Source organism: Tyto alba, unplaced genomic scaffold (genome assembly GCF_018691265.1).
Source record: "Tyto alba isolate M040663 unplaced genomic scaffold, T.alba_DEE_v4.0 Super-Scaffold_40, whole genome shotgun sequence".
Lineage (NCBI taxonomy): Eukaryota > Metazoa > Chordata > Aves > Strigiformes > Tytonidae > Tyto > Tyto alba.
In genome coordinates this window covers 4,640,815-4,668,424 of record NW_024881316.1, presented here as the reverse complement: position 1 = coordinate 4,668,424, position 27,610 = coordinate 4,640,815, and the positions used below count along the sequence as shown (strand labels likewise).

The 27,610-nt window shown below is 33.8% G+C and overlaps 1 protein-coding gene across 6 annotated transcripts in view; it reads left to right on the top strand.

The window, feature by feature from the left end:
• The window catches only part of GRIK2 (glutamate ionotropic receptor kainate type subunit 2), a 427,988-nt gene that overhangs the window by 118,024 nt on the left and 282,354 nt on the right, over positions 1 to 27,610 (top strand). For all 6 annotated transcript variants that reach the window (XM_042803252.1, XM_042803250.1, XM_033008456.2 and 3 more), the window contains one exon: positions 25,563 to 25,730. In XM_042803252.1, the coding sequence (XP_042659186.1) occupies positions 25,563 to 25,730 (168 nt within the window). The remainder of the gene's footprint in view (positions 1 to 25,562; positions 25,731 to 27,610) is intronic.

Here is a 27,610-nt window from a genome sequence, read left to right as displayed (position 1 = left end):
TACTATCTTGATAAGAAACCTCTTGCATCAACTTTTTCACTTGGGTTTAAATCAAATAGGATTACCTGTTCTCCATCATTCTTCTTAATCTTGTTGAACTGTGGTATGACACGATTAGGTTGAGGCTGTGTATTTTTCTGTAGTACTTAAACTACTATATTTAATGACTGTGTAGACTTCAGCAAAAAAATCTCCTGTCTAGGCAGAGATTCCCCACTGTAGTTAAAAACTTAACGTTTGTATTGAGCTGACTCAGTAGCTCTCCATTTTCCCTAAGTGTATAAAAAGAGAAGGGGAAAAAAAATGTCATCTATTAAGTAATTAGCTTTCTTGTACTTTGATACTAAAAATGACAATATTTGTATTACAATATGTTTGCATCTCATTTCTAACTGCTGCAGCTGAAACATTCTCAGGGTGGTGAAACACTGGAACAGGTTGTGCAGAGAGGTGATAGAAGCCCTATCCCTGGGAACATCCAAGCTTGGACAGGGCTCTGAGCAACCTGATTTAGCTGAATGTGTCCCTGCTCATTGCAGAGGGGTTGGACTAGATGAACTTTAAAGGCCCCATCTAACCCAAACTATTATATAAATCTATGAATCTACATTTTCTGAGTCTAAAATGTCAAACTGTTGTTATAATCAAGAATTAAATTATGTTATATACTGAGCACTCTGTTATGATATATTCAGAAAAATATGCTTATCATTTATTAAAAAGCCTCATCAGACACCTGCCTGAGGATGCTGTTTTTAATATATCCCTGCTGTTAATAATCAATAAGGAACATGGTAAAGATGCATTATGAATAAAGTGGCAATGAGTCAAAACAATAAAACATCACCACGGTCATGCTGCATAAATAGTTGGTTTATACTGTAAATTTTCCCTCACCAAACCACATTCTCATTCCTGAATGTTATGAAAGTGAATTTAAGAAAAGAGATTGTTAACAATACCCATTGTGTAGAAAAATGTCCAGAATATAAAGGAAGTAATGAACTATCAATGGAGTCTCTTTTTGGATTATGAAACTAGAATATATATATATATATATATTTTATGGCATACAGCCATTGTTTGCAAAGGCATTAATCAATTTATCTTCTGGACTTTGTGATGAACTGATAGTGTTATGAAGAAAGTAATATTTTTTTTCTCTTGATAAGTTTTCCCTTGATCCAAATAAGATTCATAAAACAAGTTTTGTAATATCTGTATATAAAAGAGCTATTTTGGCACTTTAGTGGAACTTAATATCTGCTTGAACATTCTTCTCTTATGGATACTGAAAATAAATCTAGCATAAAACATAATGAGAATAACATTGGAATACTTGAGAAAGCTGGAAAAATGTGGAATACGTAAACTATTCATCAATTTAATATGTTAACATAAATGTGAGAAAATTATAAATCTTAATCACTTATTTAAGCAACTAGAGGACTAAATGTCAGTAGTTCTGTACACAATGAAAGTGTTCAAAGACTTTATTGAGCGTGTGCCTTCTTATATAATCTCTTGTCATTTATCTACCCTCTAGTTTGGTAACATATCATTTAAACTTCTTTTATCAGAGTAATTTCTACCGTACCATCCAACTGCTGTCTTTGCAAAGAGCCAATATCAATGCAATTTATATATTTTTTGTAATCAGTGCAAACCCAGTTAGTCAGGCTATTTTATTTCTTTGCTTTGGGTCAAGAAGCCTAGTTTGGGCCTTGAAAATTTGATAGAGGAAACATTCATAAATTATAATTTTCCTACCTGTTATCCACCTCCTTATTAATTTACTGATGCCCTTCTTTCAGTCCAAACATTGATTGGAAGGTATTTTGTGAGTCTAGTTATGGAGCCACAGGTCTGCATTTATAGAAACATCTGTTTTGTGTGAGAATTTCTGTACCTTCCAAGGAATGTGAGATTTTATAGGGGTTAAACTGGAATAAGCAGTGACAGAAGGTCAGTAATCATAGACTATCATTGTAGATAAGTTCCAAGCTCCCACAGAATGAAATAACAAACTTGATTTCGAACTGCTTTTGAAGACAGTAGAATACCAAGATTTGTTCATTACTTCCTTTTTTTTTTCTTTCTTTTTTTTTTTTTTTTTTTCTTTTTAATTAAAGGCTTTTAACCTAAGTCAATATGAAATTACACTCTGGGATTTTCTTTGAAGAGATAATAAAATATGGATCTGATTGTTAAGAAAACAGGTAAAAAACTGGAGAACCTCCAAGGTAATGGCTATCCTACTATAGAAGAGAAAGTCAGTGAGAACAGGAGATGCTGACTCCTCTATAAATGTGAGATCTAAACTTGTAACATTTCTAAAAGGTAGTTTACTATTATCTGAAACACGTATTTCTCTTCTTTTCTGGAAAATATGAGCAAATACGGGGAGGAGGGGTAAATCTTTGCTTTTTGGACTGTAGTCTGCTGTCACAGTGTGCATCTTACTCTTCCTAGTAGTAACTCATTCTTCAATGTCTGATGCATGCTTCAGGATCTTAGAATAACGAAGTAAATATATAAAAGAGTTTTCACAGAAATCCACTTGGAATTTCAAGGTTTATCTATAGTTGTATAGAAGTTATTGACTCAGGCTATTCTGGTGAGTAAGAGTTTTAATGATGTCTACTTAGTCTCTTTTGAATTGTCTATTTCAGTTTTTCTCTCTTCATCTCATTAGTGACTCTGTCTTTGCCTGGGTTGGGCTCCTAAAGGCTGAGAAACCTTTCTTGACAATTTGATATTGGTTTTCATTTCTGTTTATGATAATAAACATTCCTAAATTACATGATATTGTGAACGGTATTGTTGAACAGATTGCATGTTGTATGGGCTATAGATGATCTTGCTATACTCATCTTACCTTGTACAAGACAGGTAGGTTGCCAAACAGGTACATGACCATGAGTGGAGATGTTGGTTATTACCAGCCATCCTCTGTCATGGATTGGTTCCACAGCTGTGGGACAGCTTGCAACTATCACCTCAGAATCTAGAAAAATGCGCTGATGGATTCTGTATGTGTAGAGTAGAAAGTGCGAAAGCTTGGGATTCAGGTGAAATGGAGTAGGAGTTTTGGGACGGAAGGGTAAGGATTTACTGCAGTGAGGGAGCTAAGCAGATGCCAACAGGGGAAAGCAGCTAGCAGAGATTCATTTGGTGAGTATTAACTGTCCTTTAGAGGCAAGCATTCAGATGGGTTAAATAAAAAGCTGCAAGCATCTTAATTTCATTGACATGAAAACCAGCGGGGTATAATTTGATTTTATAATTACTATATTATTAGAACTATTATAATATTATTATATTATAATTATTATAAAATATTACTTGATTTTATAATTATAATTTTAATTTGTGTAAAGGAAATCCCTTCTGTTTGTGACTCTGAGTTCAGATATTTGGCCTTCCTGCACCATTCTATTGGCTATTATGAGAGAGGGTTTTTTTTAAACAAACCAACACTCATAGTAGTTTCCTTATCCATAGTTGAGAGGCAAATCCCATGTGCTTGAGTGAAAAGAATATGTTCTGATAGTTTTTGAAAATACCACACCGTGTTTGCAGAATCATGAATTTTATACATCAGGTTGGCTTTCCTAGCTGTTTGCTGTTTTGATGCTCTTAATCAAGTTTTCCTGGTCTTAATTTTCTCCTCCTTCCCCTTTTCTCTCCTCTTAAGCATTAGTTTCACGAACTGCTTTAGGTAGATTCTTCTAACATCCATAACCCCTGTGGGCTTTGACGTGATGCTTCAACTCTGGTATATTGCTTTGCAGATTTGTGAAGCATCACATTTATATTTTAGCTTTTGTTGTTGTTGTTGTTGTTCTTTTACTGATTAAATGAATTATCTTTGATAATAATGCTTTGCCTTACTTTCACTCCAGCTCACACACTTTTTTGTTTAATGGATTCTGTTTTGCTTATTGCATATTATTCCTGATTTCAGTAGTGGTTGCAGAATCTTCCAGTTCAGGTGCTGTGCTAATAATATGCTTTTACCCTCACTCTCAAGTAATTAATAGAGTTGAACCTTGCAGCGATTCTCAGGACAGGTATTACATTTGCCTTTTACTGCCCTTTGTTAATGGCCCTTCTGCTGGCAAGGCTGCTCATGTCCAAAACACATTTAACTTAATTTTTAAATGCATATTTGTGAAATGCTTTGTCAAATGCACGTTTGTAGTAGTATACGTGGTAGGTAATAATTCATTCTGCTCTAAGCTTGTGTCTGGAACAACTATTAACAAACTGTATCTATAGCTTGATGCTGTGAGCAGACAATGTTTCTGGAATGGAATACAGTGTTCTGTACTATCAGGGGATCTGACTGCAGAGGGCAAAGTAGGAGTCACAGGAGAAGGGTTGAGGCAACTGTGATGTGTATCAGTCACTGAACGAAGGCAAAAGTAGTGCTCAGATTGTACTGCTGCAACAATTGTTTCCAGAAAGTCTCTTTTTTTGTATCTCATCTCTCTTCTGATTAAAATCATAGGTTTGGCTGAACAGAAATTGACTTGGCCTGTGACTATGTAGACTTGTACTCTCCTCAAACACAATTATAGTAACGAAGCAAGACAAGGTGATACAAATTTTGACTAGTTCTAGGTGTCTTGTCTTTTTCCTTCTAAATTTCTAAAATTTTAAGTTATTTGAGGTTTCAGAACTGTAAAATACTTAATCAGTGCTAACCAAGGGAACTGTTCATTTCCCAAAACATTGAGCAAATACCTTCCAGATTTTAGGGCCAAATGAACAGTTCTTACAACAATTTTTCAAATACACTGACAAAGATATTGATGAATATTGGCAAGGTACTGAAGCAAGGAATGTCAATGTATGGGGAACAGAGAAGTAGTTAATAAGCTGCTAAAAGTAAACAAATGGAATGCCATGGAACCACTAAGTTGGAAATGAAGGAGGAAAGATTATCAGTAATAATAGTTGGGGATACTTTTTGCCAGGTAAATCTAACTTTCAATTTATTTGTTTTATCAGTATTCAGACTATCCAACATTTTATTTTTTCAATTCATTGTATTTATTAAGACAATTTATTTCTCAAAAATAGTAACAAAATAAGATATTTTATTTAAAGGATTGTCCAATTCTAGCAGCAGTGATTACCTACAATAGCATGCATAAGGGATAGCACATGTGAAACTCTCCTGCTGATTAGAGTCCTTTCTGAGTACAGTTGTCCATCATTTGCTAAAGCCATAGAAGGCGCAATCTACAAGCAATTTCTAGCCTGGAGAATAAGATCTTTCAGCTGAACCATTCAGAATGGAGAAGTGGGTTCAAATATGTATAGAATGAATGTATATATTTTTTTATTTTTATCCCCCTCCCCACCCCCCGAAGATCCATAAATTTAAAACTATCCAGTTATGTTGTTGTTTCTGAAGGATCCAGAAACAGCTTGCAGAAATCAGGATTGGAGGAGGGCTCTGATACATCCACATTCCTTGCCTGTTTTGGATCAGTGTTTTGGTTTTGCATTTCTGCATTATTTTTTGCAGTACACTGACTGCATATCTGGTCTCTAGCATGAGCAATACTGTGTTCCATGTATTGTCTTACATTATTGCACTTCATTAGCCCGCTGGTTTGAAAGAAGAGACCTGAGTGCAGACCTGAATAGAGCAGAGATGTACGTATGTTGCCTCATGTCTAATGAAAAGTTACATCATGGACCTGAAGAAAGACAGAATTTGACGTTAAGCCCTTGCAAGTTTTGAAAATAGCCTTTTAATCTAAGGTGTAAAATTTCAGAATGCAAGATTGCATCTAATCCTTCAAATTACCCCTTATTAGTGAGAAAACTTTGATATCTCTGCATTATCTTGTAGAAAACAGCACCAAATTAAAAAATATATTAATAGTATTTGGGGAAATTTGAGTCAGGTTAAAATATTTCTGGAAAGAGGATGCATAAATTTTTGGTCTTAAGTACATATTTTTTTTAACAAATTAACATGGGCAAAAGGTATATGTAATTTCATGTTAGTATTAAGCCACATTTTAAAAACTTTAATTATTCACAATGATTTACTTAGGTTAATTTATATGACAGAAAAAACTTGAAATCACTGAAGGTTTTGAAACATTGCCTTGCTTTCTATACATGATTTTGGTTTCCTTTATTTGTGAGTAAATACCACAGCCCAGCTAGAATAAAAGATTTTGGGGATTAGGTTTCAGCTGAAGGAAAAATGCTTTTAAAGTAGTACCTTAATTGTCATAAAACGTTTTCAGAGTGGACTATGTACAGATTTCAATGCAGGAAAAGCTAAAAATAAATTAATATTCATGATACCAAATAATTTTTAAAAATGAATTCATACACCTGTGAAAAGGGCAATGAAATAGTTTGCACTTCCTCAAAGTAAATGTTTAATTATCCTATCTGTGTTCCACCTTCCTTAAAAAACAGAATAAATGACTGACTTTCTTTCCCGGTAAAATTGTTGCCAGATGTAAAAGAGGAAGTGTCACACTTTATTGTTTCTATAGCATGAGCAGCATTTCAACTAAGTTGTCACTGTTCATTCTGAAGAATCTGACTTATTACAGATTTGAATTGAATTATAAAGACACTGAGGCTATTAGTTTACATAAATCAATATGAAAGGTTAGAAAACATGTTTTTCTCAGAGGTGGTCACTAACAACAATAGGCTAATAATTTAAGACAATGTTATTTGAATCTAATTTATATGATATCTTTATATGTATGACAACTGAATCCAACTTTATTTTTTTTTTCTTCTATAGTGGTATGCTTCTACCCATGTAAGTTCTAAAGAAATTCCTGTTACTTAATGGGTATAGAAAGCTATAATTTTTGAGCATATTTTACAATGTGCTATTCATGGGAAAATCACTGCATGGAATTCTTAAGTTTTGATTATTGGGGGAAAACAGCTCTGTGGAAGGACCTTCATAAAAGACAAAAGATGTTTTGTGACAGTTGTCTCTTTCAAAATGCAGTTAACAGCACATAATTAAATCACAGCTAAAACCGTATTCTAGAATATCAGAATAATTATTTATATCTTTATTAAATAACAAAGTTGTAACAAAAGACAACTGGCAAAAAATACAAAATAAACACCAGTGGAGTGTAAATATGAAATTAATTATGAATATACAAGTGTACTGTGTCAAAAAGTTCTTGCTGTGGGACCTTTATACTGTTGTCAGCCCATGTGAATGTATCTCCCATACTCATATGCAGATACATATACACAGAGAAGAACCAGCAGGAAAGAAGCTAAAAGGACAAGCTTTAATTAATCTTATCTAAATTCTGTAATGAGCAGGAAGAAAAAGGACATGTGCCAAGAGCTTTTAAGCCTACCTATTTTGACCCAGTCTCTGCATGTGCCTTCCTTTTTTTACCATAGTGAAAAATAACTTCATCACACTAACTTCAACAGTCTTCTAATAAGATGAATTTTGTACATGTAAGTGTATTCTGTATCATCTGTGTAATTTTTAGTGGGCAAGTTTTACCTTTACAGAGCTTCTCAAGATATCACCAAAAGACCAGAAAATTATCCTTATCTAAATAGCTCTGATTTTATTTTTATCAATGGGTATATACTGATTTAAGGAAAAAGAATTTCTAGTTCAGGGACTAAATTCTGTTTAGTTGGATCAGAAGGTGCCCAATTCTATGTAACTTGTATTTTGTTAGTTATCTGAGCAGCCATTGTCAAGTGTCAATGTGTGAAAGGTAACAAATCCAGGCAAAATTTACCTTTTTTTTTTTTTTTTTTTTTTTTTCTGATTTTATATTTATTATTTTTATTTTTTAAGTGGATGCAGGTTGGTGTACCTGAAACTGGATAATAACATTTTGTATGCATCTATCTTGTGAAGAAAGGCTGCTGAAATAAGATTTTAATTTTTCTCTACTGAAAAGCAGTTAATGAGGCTCACCTGCAGGAAATCATGGAGGATTATGCAAGAGTATTTAGGAGTGTTGGATTTGTGTGTTCAACAAGGAGCAGTGGGGAAACCTGGCCTCTTTTAAATAGTACTTTCAGAATACAATTAATCACCTCTTAAGGAAGGCTATAAAGGCTGCTTACAATAACCAACTCAGAAGGGACATCCACCTGATAGAAAACCAAGAGTAGGTGAAATTGGATCCGACCCAGTAAATTTGATTCAGCTACCATAATGTAGTTGCTGCAAGATGTATTGCCTCCAGCCACAGTTATAAAAGTTCTTGCAACTCCAGTGAGTCCTTTGTCATATCTGCCAGCCTCTATAAGTTACACCCGATGAGAGTCTCAGACAGTCTGAAAGGGTGGTAGGTGCCGTTTTCAGGCAACGGAATCTTTCTTTGTGTCTCCTCAAAATTCCTCTTTACATTTCAGTGTTAAAGTATTAACTGTGACTGCAAATAACATTAACTTGCTCAGCTGATGAGCCCAAAATAAAAACAAAACAAACAACAAACCATTGAAAACAGTGCAACATAACTAACCCTCTGGCTCAGAATTGTCACTGAGGTTTTGCTAGGGGAATATGTGAATCTTTAAAAACTAGAAAAAGCTAAATGAACATTTTTAAAGACATTCTTGTCTCTAAATTGTAGAGACATGGATTTGATGGATGGACCATTCAGTGGATAAGGAATTGGCTGGATGGTCACACTCAAAGAATTGCGGTCAATGGCTTGATGTCCAACTGTAGAGCAGTGACCAGTGGTGTTCCTCAAGGACCGCTATTGGGACTGGTGTTATTTAACATCTTTGCTGGGAACATGGACAGTAGGATTGAGTGCACTCTCAACAAGTTTGCTAATGACACCAAGATGTGTGATGCAGTTGGCATGCTGGAGGGAAGAGATGCCATCCAGAGGGACCTTGACAGGCTTGAGTGGTGGGCCTGTGCAAATCTCATGAAGTTTAACAAGGCCAAGTGCAAGATCCTGCACGTGGGTTGGAGCAATCCCAAGAACAAATACAGGCTGGGCAAAGTTTGGATTGAGAGCAATCCCATGGAGGAGGATTCGAGGGTATTGGTTGACAAGAAGCTCAACATGACCTGGCAATGTGCACTTGCAGCCCAGAAAGCCAACTGTATCCCGGGCTACATAAAGAGAAACCTGACCAGCAGGTCAAGGGAGGTGTTCCTCTCTCTCTACTCTGCTCTTGTGACACCCCACCTGGAGTACTGCATCCAGACCTGGGGCTGCCAGAGTAAGATAGACATGGGCCTGCTCAAGTGAGTCCAGAGGAGGTCTGTGAAGATGATCAGAGGGCTGGAGCACCTTTCCTATGAAGACAGGCTGAGAGAGTTGAGGTTTTTCAGCCTGGAGAACAGAAGACTCCAGGGAGACCTTACAGAGGCCTTCCAGTACTTAAAGGGGGCCTAAAAGAAATCTGGAGAGGGACTTTTTACAAGGGCTTGTAGTGATAAGATGAGGGGTAACAGTTTTAAACTGAAAGAATTCACTTTAGATGAGATATAAGGAAGAAACTCTTTATTGTGAGGCACTGGAACAAGTTGTCCAGAGAGCTTGTAGCTGTCCCCTCCCTGGAAGGGTTCAAGGCCAGGTTGGATGGGGCCTTGAACAACTTGGTCTTGTGAAAGGTGTCTCTGCCTATGGCAGGGGGGTTGGAACTAGATGATCTTTAAGATTCCTTCCAACCAAAACCATTCTATGATTCTATGTTCAGTATCTGCACTAAATTTAAGCTACTCCTTGGCACACAGAAGTTTGAAGATAACAAAGTGTTGTTTTCTGAGGTCAATGTAATTTCTGAATGATGACAGTCAGATGACCAACTGTTGAGCAAGAGTTAAGTACTCAAAAAGCTGGTGTTTTTTGGTGTTAAATACTACCCAAAGCTTACACAGTAAAAATTGGTTTAATAATGAGGTTGTGATCATTCTGTTCCTAAACTGAAATCTAATAGTATAACATCAAATAATCTGTTGCTTTGATCAAATATAAAAATTATTTCACGGTTTTCCATATTTTAAAAAGAAAGTGCTTCAATACAGCAAAACTCATATTAATATAAAGGCCTAAATGGAAAACCAGTGAAGGTCTATCACATTGGTCTTTGATATAGAAGAAAGGTGTTAGTGGTCTAGAAACTGGTAAAAATTTAGCTGTGTTTTGACAACACCAAAATATTAAATATAATTGTCTTACCTTTTTGTCTGATAAATTTTAATAACATTTCAATTTTATTGTGTGTCATTAAAGGCAAATTAATTAGGACTTTTGTCAGCTATGCTTGTGAAATACTAATTTTTTTAGCTAAAATTTATGTATATATTGGTGAAGAGATATATCTCTCCACTATAAATGTGAAATAGAAAGAATTCAAACAACAATTTCAAAGACATTCTCTCTCAGCACACAAATCACCTATTAGATCAACTTGCATTACATAAAGTTTTCTACTGCAAATATCACAATTTCACATCATTAGAAAGAAGCAAAATTCCCTGACTCCAGAAAGAAGACCTATCTTGTCTTGTAATGTTTTTGGGTTTTAAGCCACCTTAGAAGATGGTAAGCTATATCCACTGTCTGCTACTTATTTGTCTTACTTATTTGGTTTCCCTAAGTCATACCTTTGTAAAAACGTGAAAATTAACACTGAATACTTTATAGCTACCATCTAGTAAGGCCCGCTACTTCCTGTCTGTGAAGAAACAGTGAATAAGAAAATCGTACCCATCATTTTCACGACACATATGGTTTTGCAGAATTCTATTTTACTGCAAGCTATCTCTTTTCCAGGCTGAATTATCCTTTCTCATTCACTCCTTATGTGAAATTCATTAAATACTTTGCTGCCTTTCTCTTTTTCTTTTCCAGATCTGTTATATAATTTTTGAAATGAGCAGGATTTTGTTCAAGGTTCAGATACCTCTGGGTGTCAAGTACTCAAACTCCCCTTATAGTCAATTGAAAGTACCAGACAAAAATGGGCAAGCTGTACTGATAAGCTGCAAAAGGACTGATAAAATTTGAGACCTATTTGTGTTTCAGAGCCACTTGTGTAGATAAGACGTGAGATCTTACTTTCTGTATCAGAGGCCAGGAGGGGTTGCTTCAGCACTGACAGGTAACCCATATCTGGACATATGCATTGAGTCCTAGATGACTGTGATCAGGTGAACTGTTCTCCAAAATCAACTGAATACAATGGGAACTTGCACACCTATGGGTCTTTAAACATAGTTGTCTTAATCTTCAACTTCGGTCTTTCCCTCACTGCAACTCCCTCCAACCCTGGAGAACATTAAAACTATGTACAATGTGCAAGATATTGTCATGAAAGTAGAGCTTCCACGTTATACACTGTTGTAGAATGTATCTCCCAGTTTGTGGTTTTAAATCTTTTCCCTGTTTTGTTGATGATATTTAGACTGTTTACCTAATGGAAATAGATTGGAACAATTCTGTCAATATCCCACCTCCTTGCTAAGTATGCTTCCTTGATTGAATAACTGAAAAGAGAGGTTGCAGAAAATTTTGTGAAAAAGGTGTCTAGATAGCCTGTTTATACACTTAAACCAGAATGGCCTTTAGTTAAGATACTATTTTTGTTAGACACTGACAAATCCAGTTGTATTGATATAGTTTCCTTGAGTAAACATTTTATATGATGCCTAGGAATCATGGAGCATCTTTTTCCTTCAAAAATAAATTGTCTCCTCCATGGAGGTGTGGTTTTTTTTTTTTTTTTTTTTTAAAAAAAAAAAAGCCTCAACATGGGGCGAAATTGATCATACTGGATGAAAAAATAATTTTTTATTAAACCGTGTAAATTAGAAGAGAAACATAGAATATTTTTACTGTCTAGTCTTCTGTTGTTACAAATATGAGTCTTCACCGTGGACAAAGTAGTGTAAAGCATTTTAGACTTTTTATTTACAAGGATATACTTTAAAAAAGGTAATACTGCGGTCATATTAGATAAGACAGTATTCTGGTTAAAGATGTATCTGTCTGGAATAGTTTGGCCATGTACTAGAAAAATATATAGAAGAAAGAATTAAAAGGAAGAATTGTTTTATATAAGATAACAGTTAATATTTAATCCATATATAGGGTTCAGATAAGGTGGGATGCATACATCCTGCTTTCCTGCCAAAACAGCTTTTCAATTTTTCCCAAGAGTCTTCTAATTCAGTAATTAAAACTTAATTATCAAATTAGTGAACAACTTTTAGAGCAAAATTATCATATTAACTAGTAACTTCTTAACATTCAGACTCTAGAAAAACAAAATATCTGCGTATAATTGATGATTAATTTAAATCCAGACTCAGAATACATCTAGTGCTGAATTCTGGGATATAGATGGAAACAGAGTGAAAGGATATACTGTGGAAGTATCATTTGCACACCTAGATCACAGTTTAGTGATTAGGAATATAAACTCATTCCCTCTCATGGAAATGATAGTTATGTAATTGATAAGAAAACCAAATGACAGTCAAAGGTACTGCAAATGAGAGTAGTATATTCAGTATTTTTGGGCTTCAGATCAAATGTTTTTACCTTCTGTTTCTGTAAGATGCTTTCCTCCAGCCCCTCCAATAATATTTCTGCAGGCTGTGAGTTAAACACTGTTGGTTTATCACTGGAAAAGTGAATCAGTATTTCTGATATGTATCATATTGAAACAGACCTTCTTGTGCCTCATTAAATATTTTTGCTTGTTTACTTCAAGATCCCACTAGAATCTGTCTTCTACATGAATCTGTCATAAATTATCAGTTCCTGAACCACTCAATTTTCATATGCATTAACATGTTTTTTACTGATATTTATCATATTATTTGAAAGACTTTAGAAATATGAATATGTGGCAAAATTTCTACATCTTTTGTATAATATTTAGAAGAGAAATAGCATGCAAAAGCATTTAAGAAGTTTTAAATTTATAATTAAATATCTTGTTACTTATGGAGTTGATATAGTACATTTCATTCCTTTGGATAGCAATGTCTTAATTTCTTCTGCTAATGTCTTATTTATATGAGTCATACTGAGATGCATAATTTATTTTAGGTCACGTTATAAAATGTGGTGCTTCATTGTTGGTGTAATATATGAAATAGGTTAACTCAAAGGATCCAAACCAATGTATTTTAAAAATAAATTTGTACAGTCTAGCAGCAGATGCACTTAATAACTCCTCTGCTTCTGAAGATAAGAAGCTTTTCTGATTTTAACTTGCTCTTTTATCCACATTAGCACTTAATAATCTCACTGCAGATCCATCTCTTTCTCACTACTTGGAATTTTTGTCATCAGCACATAATACTTATTTGCTCTTACTATTTGCTTGTTTCTGTACTCACAATGCATCACTTCTTTTTTTCTTCCATGGCTGAAGACTCAAAAAGGGAATCACTGAGAGAATACAGTAACACCATTTCTATGCAGTCCAAGTAGCTGATACATTAAGGACAGGAATAGCGAAGATTTTTCCAAATGATATTCAATAGCCCACCTTATTCTTCTGAAAATTGCTTCTAAATATTTAAATCATAATCCCATAGCAGCACATACCATATTTTAACCAGGATAACAATACTTTTGGAAAAATTGTTTTTGGTGAGATTGTTACCAAGATTAAAAGATAGTGACCTAATTTCTAAGCAACTCTCTAATTCAAACATTTTTGGAACTGAACATTTGAGTACTGAAGCGAAGTACCGTTAAATGTGACAACGAAAAGTGTTTGTCACATTTAAATCTTTTCAGTCAGTCTTATTTTGAAGTTTGTTTTTTAATTCTTTTATGACTATTGTAACTTTTCCTGCTATTTCACAGCATTTCTATAGCATTGATTTCAAACTGTTTAATCGTAACACAGTCGGGAAGCACACTGAAAAGATGATTAAATGTTCCAAGCAGTACTGAAGAAAATCTATCTTTTAATAGCTTTAAGGACAAAATGAAACAATAAACTGTTTCAGTTAATGCACTGTAACGTGACAGTGTTAGGAAGTAGTAATATGTAACTATGAAGTAATGTAAAGCACGATGTAGTAAACTAAAATTTAAAATTATTTTCCTGAAATATAAAAATAACTGAAAAACTTTTTTTTTTTCTCACTTTATAGTGTCATATGCAGGCCAAGAAGCCTTTAGTTTGTATCTCATATACCCAGTCCTTAGAAAACAAAATCACACTGCTTCTAGTCCCTGCTAAATGAGTAGTTTTACCAGCTCTTTCCTCTGCTTATTCAAGGATCATGGAGAAGCACTTCTGGAGTTCTTTTTTTCCATTAAGAAACAAATTTTCTTTGATTCTTTGGAGGTTATTTTGCCGATGCACAGCCAAAATACCACACTCCTTTTTTTTTTCTGAAATGTCTGTGTAAAGAAAATGTATTACATTAAATAATAGCAATATGGGTCCTTTAAATGAGCAATTGTAACAACTTTCTTCACTATAAAATTCTATACACAATTTATTAGCCCAAAGAATGACTAGTTACGTACTAGTATAAAACAAAATCCATTTATGAAAGGGATTATTCTGTGGATAGAGAAAAGCACATACAGTTCATACTAGTCATAGAATGGTATTTGGTACTCTGTGTCTTTTCCATTACATATGTGTGTGTGTATTTTAAGACTAGATATGTCCTTTTTCTTTTCCCCTCAAATTAGATAATACACTTCATAAGAATTGTTTCAGGTTACTGAAGGATTCTATCTGTGAAAATTTACAGAGGAGGAAGAAAATTGTGAAAATGCAGTTTTTAAACTTTCTTAAATCACTTAAATATCTACAAACTCTTGAACATTTAAATAGTAAGCATTAAAAATAGAAAAAATAATCCCAAACCTTGTGATAATCATTGATACATTTTACTTCTGGAAAAGTTTCTGCTCGGGGATCCAGATGCTCAAATTTCACTTTAAGAGAGGTAATGGCATTCAGTAGAGCTCAGGTCAGACATTTTTTTGTACATCCATTTGCAGGATCCAAGTTGTAGTCTTTTGTAACTGCAAATAAACTTTTATTGACCTCTTTTTAATGTCCAAAGTAATAAGAATTAATACTCTTACTGTTTATTTTGGGGAGAAATGGATGTTTTCTGCTTTTCTGAGTAATTTCAATAAAGTTCTTGTTTCATTTCCTCTTTCCAAAAATATCAAGAAAGGTATTTATTTTGAAGATTTATATAGGTCTTAAGTGTGGGAGTCTGATTTTGCTTTGTTTTGTTTTTCTTTAGAAAAGAAATGATAATGCATATTATGTGATTTTGATTTGCTAGATCCTGCAGTGCTTGCTCTGTTGTTTTTAAATTAGCTGTTGGGTCTTAGTAGGGTGAGTCAAATTAACTGGATAACTGGGAGTTGACTCTGAAGGTACTCCTGGCTAGCACATGCTGATATTTGATGCTGAGTATACATAAGGAATTACTTGACCAGAAAGATCAAGCAGAAGGTGACCTGACTATATAATATTAGTCCAGTAAGGTGCACTAGTATTGTGGAAGTTACAGGCTGGGACTGTAGATTACTCAGGAAGAAAACCTGAGATCTGACCCTGACTTTCTCATCTAGTTAAGCATTTTCTACAACAAATTGATTGGATAAGAATAAAATTATCTAGAAATCATGGGCTGACTCCTATTTCATACTTAGCTGAGGTATATAGAAGTATATGATAACTTCAGGCTTGCTTCTGTTTTCTGGATCTTGCAGACTGAAAATTCCTGTCTGTATGATAGCCTATTTCCAGTCAAATTTGAAAAGTAAGTTATACATCCGTATATTGTCAAGGCAACATTGTTAAGGTAACATTGTTAGAGAAATGTTAGGACATTGTTCTGAATGGTGAAAGACATGGGCTTAGAGTTCAGTATATAACAGAATCTGCTTTCTAGGCAAGTGTTTTAACATGTTGTTTATTTGAAAAAAAATACTAACTATATATTCACAAGCAGTATATTGAATTGAAGGTGTCTTTCAATGTAAACTGTGCTTTAAGCTCCTCCCAGTTAAGAGCTTTCTGACTTCTGTGAAGTTTAGGCAATTTTCTGTTTCATCTTTTATGTTGAGGATCCCTAGCATGGGCTTCTTATGCTGCAGTATTTCCCTACATGCTTGGATGTCTACAGTTCCTAGGAAAGTTTCAGCTTTCCACAGATTTTCAAGTGATTCCTGGTAACTGCTGAACCACAGGGTCTGTGAATTTCTTTGGAGAAATTAGGTGTGCAAGTTTTCTAAGCCCTGCTTGAAAAATTACAATGGTAAGATCTGCCTCTAAGACCTACATTCTTTCCTGGCTCTTGTTTACGTTATTAAAACAAAACTGAAACAAAACAAACAAAACAAAACTCCTTTTGCTCCAGCTTTTGCATGTAGACATATTAGTATTAAATAGCACAATTGTAGGAGGTAAGGTTTTGTTTTTTTTTTTTTACTTTTTTGATGTCTACCTATTTCTCATGAGTGATTCATTTCTTATATTTTCTTTTAAAAGCATATGAAGACCTGGACAAAATTTACTTCATTGTTTGTGTAGAGTTTGGTTTCTCAGATGTAATTCTAGACAGAAACCAATATGTTTGAGAAGGTAGATGAATAACATTGAGTGTGACAAAAAGAAAAAAATCCTGGCCTAATATAATATTAACATTTATCTATGGTCTGTGTGAGGAGGTTAGGGAAGTGTTTTTATCAATGTTCTAATGTATTTTATGACTCTTTCTAAAATAAAATGAAATGTTCTATGATTTATAATATCTTCAAACCTGTAAGATGAAAGTTTGAAGATTGCAACTGTCTAGTAAGTAGCCTATAAACAAATGCAAGACTTGCACATTAGTCCTTGTGAAAATATTTATGTAAAACCTAAGCATTTAATTTTGCATATTATCTTCTTTAAAGAAGTTTTGGTGAAAAAAGTTTTCTTCATGGAGGCTGAGAAGCTCTTTATCTGGGTGTTGGCCTCCTCTTTAGAGAAAAGGGAAAGAAAGAAAGGTGTGCCTCTTTAAGACAGTTTAAAACATTTTATTAGCCAAAATAATGAAAAGAACATTTTAGTAAAGTCTCCTGGGGCCATTTTTGTAGTCACGTTTCATTTAATGTTCTGTTTCATTTTGTTACTGCTACAGACCTAAATATTACATGAATGTGATAATTGCATCAAGTATATTCTGTAATAAGTTGCTAAGCATGTCAGAGGAAGCTAATGTATATCCTTTAAAGTGGGAAGGAATCTTATGGATAGTATATTCTAACACTGTAGATTAATGTGTTTAGAACTTCTTGTTTTGTCAGTTATCTTTAGTCATGCTCCATTGATACTCTGAAAGGAGTAATATTCATAAACAGAGATACTATCAGAAACAGTGTTTTATAAGTATGCTGCATATTCCTGTCTAGTCATAACTTTTTAGTAATATTTTATTTATGACTTTTCAAAGCATATTTGGAACTGTGCTGATGAAAGACAAGATTCTGACATGTGGTGTTTGTCACATCTAACTTAAGATGTTAGAATGCATCAAGTTTACATTTAAAACACAATTTTAAAGATACTTATAATTTGTATGTATTCTTCTTTAAAAATCCCTTCCACCATTTCTATCAGATAAAGAAACTTTTGTTCAGATGAGATCCACACTTCTTATTTCCTCATATTATCCCTTATTATTTCCTCGCATTTAAGAAAAACAAACCAAACCAAACTATTTTTATTTTGATATATAATTTAACATTGAATTAACAGAATAAACCTAACACTGTCTGGAAATTTAGCCCCTTATATACTGTACAATTAGAAGATAAATAGTTTTCTTTGTCTTAAATTTGTAGATAATTCAAATCCTTTTATGAGAAACATGTCTTAAATTTGTCAGTATCATGTAACTACACTAAAATATTGATCAAAATGTAACTTAGATGCTAAAGGTAGTATTTGTATGCATTTTATAGTGCAAGATTTGTAGGATTCTGTGATCATGCCTTTATACACTGATTCCATGAATGCCTTTAACATAAATTATGTATCATTTCAAAATATGTTATTGATTTTCCAATAACTGTGACTCTGTTGTAATGTTGAGATGTTTGTTACATCTATTTTGGGATGAGAGATTTATTTTCCAGAAAAACTGCTTGTCCAAGGTCACCTAGGAAATCAGTGACAATGACAATAAACCCCAGAAATTCCAGTTCCTGTTTCCTTTCTCCAAACCCTGTGTACACTTACTTGGTATGGATAAAAGACACTGCTGAAGTGTACTGACTTTTCCCACAGTGACTTAACCCCATAAAAAGGACTTCAAAGTCAAATAAGCAGAGTTTTCTGTCAAGTTGTCCTTTTAAATTTTTACCTGTTGTGAGATTCAGAAAGTTTTAAAGTATAATTTTGAAAAGGAATAATAAAAACATGGTATAGTTCAGATTCACAATTCTGTATCCTAAACTGATATAAAAAACTAATTTTTTTTTAATGGAAAATTTTGTAAAGAAGGAATTTTTAAATTTGCTTTTAATGTCTTACATGAAAGTGATTAATTTTCTTAAATCCTGTTCCAGACAGAAATAAGTGGCTAAGATATAATTTTGTTCTGTATTTATAGGAAGGACACATCCAAGCTGTCAATCTTTATGGAGGTCTATGAACCACCTCTCTAGCCTCCCAATCCATAACAGCATTATCAGCATAGACCACAGCACACTTGATTAGGGCTAAAACACATTCAGCCAGCAACCTTGATCAGTTACTGTAGCGCAGCACTTCCTGTGCCTCCTGCACCCAGTATCATCCACGTCACGTCAGTGATGTTGTTTCCTTCAGATGAGTCTCTTCACTGCCTTATTTCTATGCCTGTATTTGGAGAACTACAGTCCCTTCACACTTCCAAAAAGCCATCGCTTCCATCTCTGGAAATGTTGACAGTATATTACCCTCCACTGAGCTTTTAATAATATGCTTTTGACATTTTATCCCTCTACATGTAGTATCACCTTACATAATCATTGCCTCTGATTACCAAATGGCCAATTTCAAAATTGGAGCACAGCAGATATAAGCATATTATGTTTTAATGGTAAAATACCTGCTAGACTTGCTTAATTTTCTCTTGAAACACTTTTTAGAAAAGTTGTTTATCACAGACACCAGTTATTCCTTTCTCTCATCTTTCCAGTCTTCTGAGATTTCATATTTTCTGAAAGGGAAATAATAAATCAGAATAAGACATTTCTATTTGTCACATCAGGATTAGATATAGGCACTGTATTTATCTTATATTCAAAGTCTTGATCTCAGATGAGGAAGAAGAAATAAAATATTTTTTTCCTATATAACTCTATATAAATTTATTGGTATAATTAAAACATGTTTATATGTTTTTAAGGTAAAATGATAGGAAGAAATGTTACTGTGTAACACAAAGTATTTTTAAAAGCAATTTTTTTTCCCAGACTCTCAGTCTTTTTTTTAATGTTACTTAATATATGGGTTTACAGTATTATATTTTAAAAGATACTGTATCATTAAAAAAATGGTGCTCATGCCACAATGTGAATGATGTTACTTTTTGTAATGTATTAATAGAGAACTTCTCCATAGCTGTTGGTATATTTATTCAGATTGGTACATGATAATGATAATATGGCTATGTTAAAAAGTTACAGCTATTAATAGCTAATGTGCATATGTGTAAGATCTTTATTGAGTTGTTTTGATATTAGAAAAGAATTAATCCTCATCTTACATCTTCATACAAAGAAATCACAGTTAAAATAGACATTATGATTAATGTTATTTTTTCCATCTCTTTGTTACTGTCAACAATGTTATATTAGAATGAGTTTGTGTTTAAATTTTTCTCTCCTGATTTCACATTTGAAAATGGTAAAATATCTGATGCTGCCAAACCATGGAAGTTCCAATTCTGTGTATCTAGTTGATATACTTGCAATGATATTGAAAAATAATTATTTTAGATTCAGTAATTTAAAGTAGTTTATAAGCTTCATTTCAATTAATTTGTCAGATTATGATCTGAGGTAATGTTACCCTCTGTTATATATTTAAAGGTTTAAATTTTCAGAGGGCACAGATGTAAAATAGCTTGTAGCTACTGTAATTAAATAGCGTTACTTTCCACAGAAACGAACTTGGGTCTATATTAGAAACAAGGGAGAAATTCTTTGATTTAATATCAGCCAGGTTTGCTATTTTGCTTGCTTGTAATTCTACTCAGACATTTTTGAAACTTGTTTGAATGTGGATTATTTCAAATAGGTAACAGTAGCTCTGGTTTTATGGCATTCATCCTTTTCAAAAATTCTCCATATGTAACAGCAGGAGAAATTTATGAATAACTTGGTCTGGCACTTGTATTCATCTTGTGATTTTGTGTAGTTAGACACTTTTGTATTTTCTGCTGGGTTTTATCAGGTATTACATGGAGATGATAATGCAAACCACACAAGATACTGATCCCCAAAGTGCAATGTTTATGGGGAGAAAAATACCTAGGACCTTTTTGTGGAATAGAAATGGCAAGTTGAGTCATTCAAATGGTTATCCTATTCTTTGTGAAATAGTTAATAGCAGGACCCATTTTTCTGGCATTTTTTTTTTTTTTTGCCAGATATGTAGCAAGCTGACTATTTTCCTTTTTCCTCTGGATTTTATGTTTGAGAAAGTGATTAGAATATTGAAGAAAGCCAAAATGGCTTGTGAACTAAAAATGGTAATTCTTCAAAATTTTGGTGAAAAATGAAGGCTTTTTCATTTGAACCATTTTAAACCAAACTTTTTGGACTTGTATAATTGTTTTAAAAACTATTTCAGATTTTCTTTTTCATTGGAAAATAATGACACCTATGTTACTCGTACTATTTTAGGCATTATGTATTATCCTTTTTTTGATAAAATATTAATATAATTTTTTTTCCAGTGGTTTCTGTTTCTGAAGAAACTGTTACTGCATCAGTATCACATTGATTGATTGGATTTTTCCTATAGGTAATGATAAAAGAACTTGGTCACATACATTTTTTTTCAATAGTGATAACTATGATGAAAAAAGTGGATTTCAGGTTCAGTAAAAGTTCTAGTATATTAAAATTAATAGGAGATCTGAATTATCATGGATGTCATTGCAAAAGATACAGTTTTTAAAGATCATTTTACAATCACTCTTGCATATCTGGCTTGGACTGGACTGTCGAACATTTCTCATCACTGATTTTTCAGCTGCTGATCACTGCTAAAATCCAGTGAGCTTTTGCTAAGTACTTACCATGACAGTAAAAACAAGAAGTATTCAGCTATACAGCAGCCACCTACTGTACACAGTCAATAAAACTTCATGAACTACAGATTGAGATGTAGGTACGTGATGGTATATTCCCTAGTGTTACTGCTACAGGGCAGAGATGAACTGCCATATCATTAACATTGAAAATGAAGAAATCATATATGAGACCATTAAAGCAAGCTAAGCTTTAAATGCATATTTTACTACTCTTAAGTTTTCTGTCTATGTTTTGAGCTAGCAGTGAAAATTCAGCCATTTCCACTAGGATGTGCTGCTGGCTGAACATGAGAACTGATGTTTCTGCCTACTTCGGGTCTATAAGCTTTTTTAAAAATAAGACAAACTACAACACCTGCATTTTTCAAGCTGTTAGACAGAGATAGGCATTGGCTTGGCTGCTTGTCCACATATCAATGGCAAGATTTATTACTCTCCTGTCTGCTTATCTGAGTTCATGCAGTGCATTCCTCAATTTGGTTATTAATAAGGCTATCCTGAATACAAGGTACAACAGCTGTAAAGAACAGCCTGCTTGGGAAGGAACTCAATATGTTATAACAGCTTCTGGAAAGCACTGTTCCTTTATAGTTGAGTATACCTGGAGTAGAAATCCAATCATTTTTATTAATTTCCTTTCCATTTTATAAAAAAATGCAGTGTAATCTGTGGCGACTCTCCCATTACTAAGCCAGTCAATATACACAACATTTTCTTTAAAAATACTCAAAGTATTTTTTGCTATTATTTACATATTCAGTAACAACTATAGGAATATAACAGTAAGGCCAAGGCAATTTAAAGTTTCCAAGTAAGTTTCTACTTGCATTTTATGCAGCAACGGAGAAAGCACTCTTTAAAACTACCCATTCCTGTCAATGTCTGAACTCATTTATGTGCCTTTGCTGAGCACCCTGAAAATATCTGAAGTGTAGGCTTCCATGCACACATAAAAGGGCTCTCAACTGGAGGATGAGGAGCTGTTTTGTGACTATATTCTGATATTCAGAATGCAGACGTGTCTGCTCAAGCTCCTGCTTTTCTTAATGTGTGAGTTCAATTTAAACTACTTCAATGTTCCAGTAAAAAATAGTGGTGCCTTGTATGCAGTATTAAGTTGGTTAAATCTCAGCTGTTATTTACTATGGTTGACCCTGGCATTTTCAGCCATTTTGCATATTAGTAGGACATGGTGTGCTTTGAGAACCTGTTGATGTGAGTCTTTTCTTAGTGTGAAGATTAAGATGAACCTACATCTACCAGCATCAAAAATATTTAATTATAGGATGTTCCTCCATGGCTGCTAGAGCAGAAAGATATAGAAGTAGCATAAAACTGAAATAAAAGGAACCTATGGGAAGTTTGACATCCTACAGGTTAGAAAACAGCTAGGAAACTGCAAATATATGGTCTAATCTATATTCCTCTAGGGTTCTTATTTTTAATTCAGTGTCTCTCTGGAGTAAAATTTGAAAATATACAGGAGCAGGAATCAGAAGCTATGTTTTCCTTCCTCTTAGCAAAATATCCTAATCATAAGAAAACAGAAACAGGTTATTTTACCTCTGTTTTCCTTAGGAATGGAAATTTACCCTGAGGCGACAGACCATATGCTGCCAGCTTTGCAGAGAATACATTTATTACAGGGACAGAGAATTTGTGAGTGAGTGAAGAAACCACTGAATGGTGCGCGTGGGAAATTACACGTTGTTAAGTCTCACAGGAGATAGACTTTGTCAACTTCATAAAATTGTCTTACTATGTGAAGGACTGTCACCACCATTAAGAATTACACAGATATAAGAGGTCAAAATCCATTTTTATTTTATCCTATGCTTAGAGTAGTGGCTGCATCTTTGACATCACCAAAAATTTAGAAATGAGCAGAATTAAAAATACAGAAATAAAGGAAGATTTTATTGAGCTACAGACATTTTGAAATTAAAGAAAAAATCTTCCAATGTAAAAATTTAAAGGAGAAGAAAAATATGTTGTAATGCTTATTTATCTTAATGCATTCATTATAACTTAGGATATAATTTTTTTTTATTAACTGTTTGGGTGATACTGGTTTATTCAAATACATTTGAATAACTGTTTTCTAGATGCCTGAGGAAAGCCTATAAAATCTATCTTACTTTTCATTATGTTCAGAGAAACATCTTTTTATTTTTCTTGTCTCTTGATATCTATACTTATCAGTTATTAATTATTTTTTAACTTTCTGCAGCAATTTAAAAATATTTTTCCCAAATCAAAATAGGATCCTCCTATATGTCACAGTTTAATTTATAATGTTTAGATGCTGTAAGACTTAAGTAGCACAAAATCTTGTCTATCCGACTCTTTTCCTGAACAAAACACTTGGTTATTTTCAAAAGCAGTAGGTTGCCTTTCATGTTAATATTGCATTATTGTGCAAATAAATATGCTCATTTTTTTTTTCAGATTTAAAGTGTGCTAGGCCTATATTTACCTGAATGTTATCCAAGTTTCTTCTGCTTTAGCTTCTGAAGTATTGTTAATATTGCTTACTGATTACATATGCATTCTATGCTCAGTCAGTTTGTGTAATTTCCTGAGTTATCTAAATTTTTCTTAAGTGCCTGCCTCTCCCATCACTGCCTCATTCTCAGTTTTAAATGACTAATGTTTAAATAATTATTAGTCACATCTCATCTCAGTGGTTAGTGCTTGTGCTTTTAAATTAATATTATTTGAGCATCTGCCCCTAGGGCTCTCACCAGGAATGTAAGGGCTCATCTGAAGGAAAAATATTAACACCTCCATTCTCTAGTGAGAAACAGGTTGGAAGAGGCAGAAGGTTTGCAAAACTGAGAAGCCTTTTCATATTGAATAGTATCAGAAAGGGAGAGTTGATAATTAAATACACATTATTTTTGCTTTAGAATTGGTCTATCTACTTGGATGCTTAATAAGTTTGTTTACAAACTGACTGTAGTTTGCAAAGTTCAGTCTGACTCCGTTGCTGTATGTTCAGTTTCTGAGAGCTTCTTAGTGAGGAAGTAGTGGAGAGTTGAATAAATTTTTTTTAGGTAATACAAAGCTGGGTAGTAACATTACTTTGGAAATGAATAACCACAGGCTAAGAGAAAGAGAATGAAAAACATTTCTTGCACAGATACAATGCCTGGTTTGTAATTAGTGATCCTCAGATGATGGTCATTGTCTGTCCATTAGTACTGACAGATGCTGTTAGCATGAGGGCCTAAGAGACCATATGGATACTGATTGTTTTTCTGAGGCATTCCATGTCACCATAGTAAGGACACATCTTCAGATTACTTTTATTGTCACTGTATCCATAGCCTTACCAGACCCAAGAATAAATGATGTTACCCCAAAGTATGTATAATAAATTTACATTTCATTGGCAATGATATTAATGAGAAAAGAACAGTTGAAGCACAACACCATTTCACAAACTTATCTGCTCAATATAAGATTAAGGCTGATTCAGAAGCATTCTAGAAATTACCTGTTATTTGAAGGATGTCCTACTCTGGCAGTACACTTTGGTGATGCTTTCACTGCATGATGGAGCTTATGCAGGGTGTAGTTGCTTAGATTCCTGTATTTGCTGAGAAGGAGGTTAGCATGTACATGTGGCTTATTGCAAAGAAGCAAAATTTGAACCTTTTGTTGCGTTCAGGCACGCAGTCATGGTAAAGTTTCTACACAACTTCATTTCTGGAGGCAGTTTAGGGCATTCCAGTTCCATGCTCCTTTATATGTTGCATTTCCTGTGAACTCTCCAGTTCATTATAATTTTATCATAAGTATAGAAGAGTAGAAAACAATGATCTAGAAATCTGCCTCTCCCCTGCCACACACAGAGATGGGGTTTGATCTGGAAGTGTTGAATGTAATAATTTAAAGTTTAACTGTGTAAAATAATAATTACGTATTTTTCATCCCTCTTCTATTTTGCTTCTAAATAGTATGGCTAGTTTATATTGCCACACTTTTTATTTACAATAGTAAAATAAATGTTTTATGGGAAAAAAAAATATAGGTTTTCTTTAAAGTAAATTTGATTTGTTTCTGGATTATTTATGGTTTGACCCAAACCTCACCAAAATCATGAGATCATTTCATGAGTTGCACTATACTAGGTTTATTAAGTTAAAAATTTCAGGCTGATGAATCTTTTCCCAGGTGTCTTGTATGACATTTTGGCTTACTAGTGGTTTGGTTTTTTCTTTCTTCTTTTTCCCACTACCAGGAGGCATTTTTGAGTGTGTGGAATCTGGTCCAATGGGAGCAGAAGAATTGGCCTTCAGATTTGCTGTGAACACAATCAACAGAAACAGAACTCTTCTGCCAAACACCACATTAACATATGACACTCAAAAGATAAATCTCTATGACAGTTTTGAAGCATCCAAAAAAGGTAACCTTTTGCATGTTTATTTTATTTTAGTAAGTCACTCTGACTCACTTGGTCTACCTGCCTGAAAAAGTGTCTGTCCAGTAAAGCCATATGCAATGAGACTGTACAAGTTTGTAACTGATATCAAAGAATTGCTTTAAAGACCACCCCTTGAAGGCTATAAGCGTAACTGCTTGAAAAATAGGTTGTCCCCTTTGCTTCCACTGCCCCTGTCTAAAAGCTACTTCTTTAAATATTTAAAATCTGAAATAAGTTATTCTGAGCTTTGTGACTGTGGTGTTTTTGAGACCAGTTCCTTCAGAGTGTGAAAACACTATCTGCAGACCTTGTCCTGGAAAATGCCAGTTGTCTCTAAAGTCCAGTGAACCTAGAAGAAGTCTCTAGTTCAATTTTTAGCATTCAATCACTTTAAGTACATCTCCACAAATCACATTAACATATGAACATCTCGTATAGTTATTCAGGTGTGGGCTACAAAGGGGAAAAAATAGTTGTAATTTTGTGCATAAAAATAAGCCTAAATATTAAGTCTGTGCTTAAGAATATTGCTGTCAGGTGAATGACTAAGCCTGAGTTCAGCAGTTTTCTCCTTAACTATAAATGATTTGTTTAAAGAAAAATTAAAAGTTAAAAATAATTTTGAACACTTTTTCTAAATTTTAAAATCTTTAATTCTCACAAAAATTGAAGTTTTCAGATTGCTTTACATTCAAGTCTATTGCAATAGTTGCAAGTTGTCCTGCATCATTGCCATATCCTAGAAAGTACAAACCCCAAGTTCAATATGTTTTATATAAGCACATACAAAGCCTTGTGTCAGAACTCAGTAGGGCTGACTTTTGCACTGTATTACATGCTCCTTACAAACATGTTTTGATAAATTGAAGAGCCAATTTCATATGAATGTTATCATTAATGAAATAAGAAGGGTGAAAGAATCAGAGTTCAACCTGTATTTCTTATGACATGTTTCTAGACTAAATCTGTCAAGTGATCTGCCACTCCCAAGTGCTGAATATTAATAGCTTTACATAATAAGGGATTTCTGGCATTACAGTGGGCTAAGATGAATAAAAACATTTGATGCCATATTAGAAATGCTACATAGGGAAGAGTTGCTCTGTCAGGATGAATGTACATGAAGTATGCATTAGAAGTGTGATATAATACTGATTAGAAAATTAGAAATTATGAGAAATCTTTTCCTTTTTTTTCTGTAACATACAGAGTTAATCTTGCTGACCTGATTTATCTGTTTATTTTCTAAATAAACAATTCTTATATAAGCTGTTGTTAGATATGAAAATAGACAGTATCCGTATTTGTACAGAAATACATACAGTTTGGTAATTGTTTGCTTTGATTTATGAAAAGTACTATGGGCTAAATATTTGTGCCTAGCAAGATGATTTCCTTGCAGTGGAGAGTGTGTGGAAGAAGGAAGCAAACACTTTTGAAGTATATTTGAGTTGTTATTCTGGTGTTTTGGATAAAGGATTAAAGCAGATGCTGAGAGACACTACACTTTCCATCTTGGCCAACAGTGAATAAATGGGCTGATCCTTATTTCTGGCCCCTTCTTTCTTCTTTCCTCCTCATCTTCCAAATTCAACTGCTTCCTGACTCTAACACGTGCTGCCCTGTGAAATTTAATGGGACGGTTTCTCTCCACTCCTGAGGGAGAATGCAGAGAGCAGAGAAATTTTTCCTGTGATCTTTAACTCTTTAAGCCTTTCTTGAGACAACTACTTTTAGTACTTACTTGGGGTTTGCTTGAAGGTGCAGGCTAACTCTACTATTATGTTACTAATTCCTGATAGACTCTAATAGCTGAAGTTGGAGTGGCAACATGCCATTGGTTGGATATATTGAACAGATCA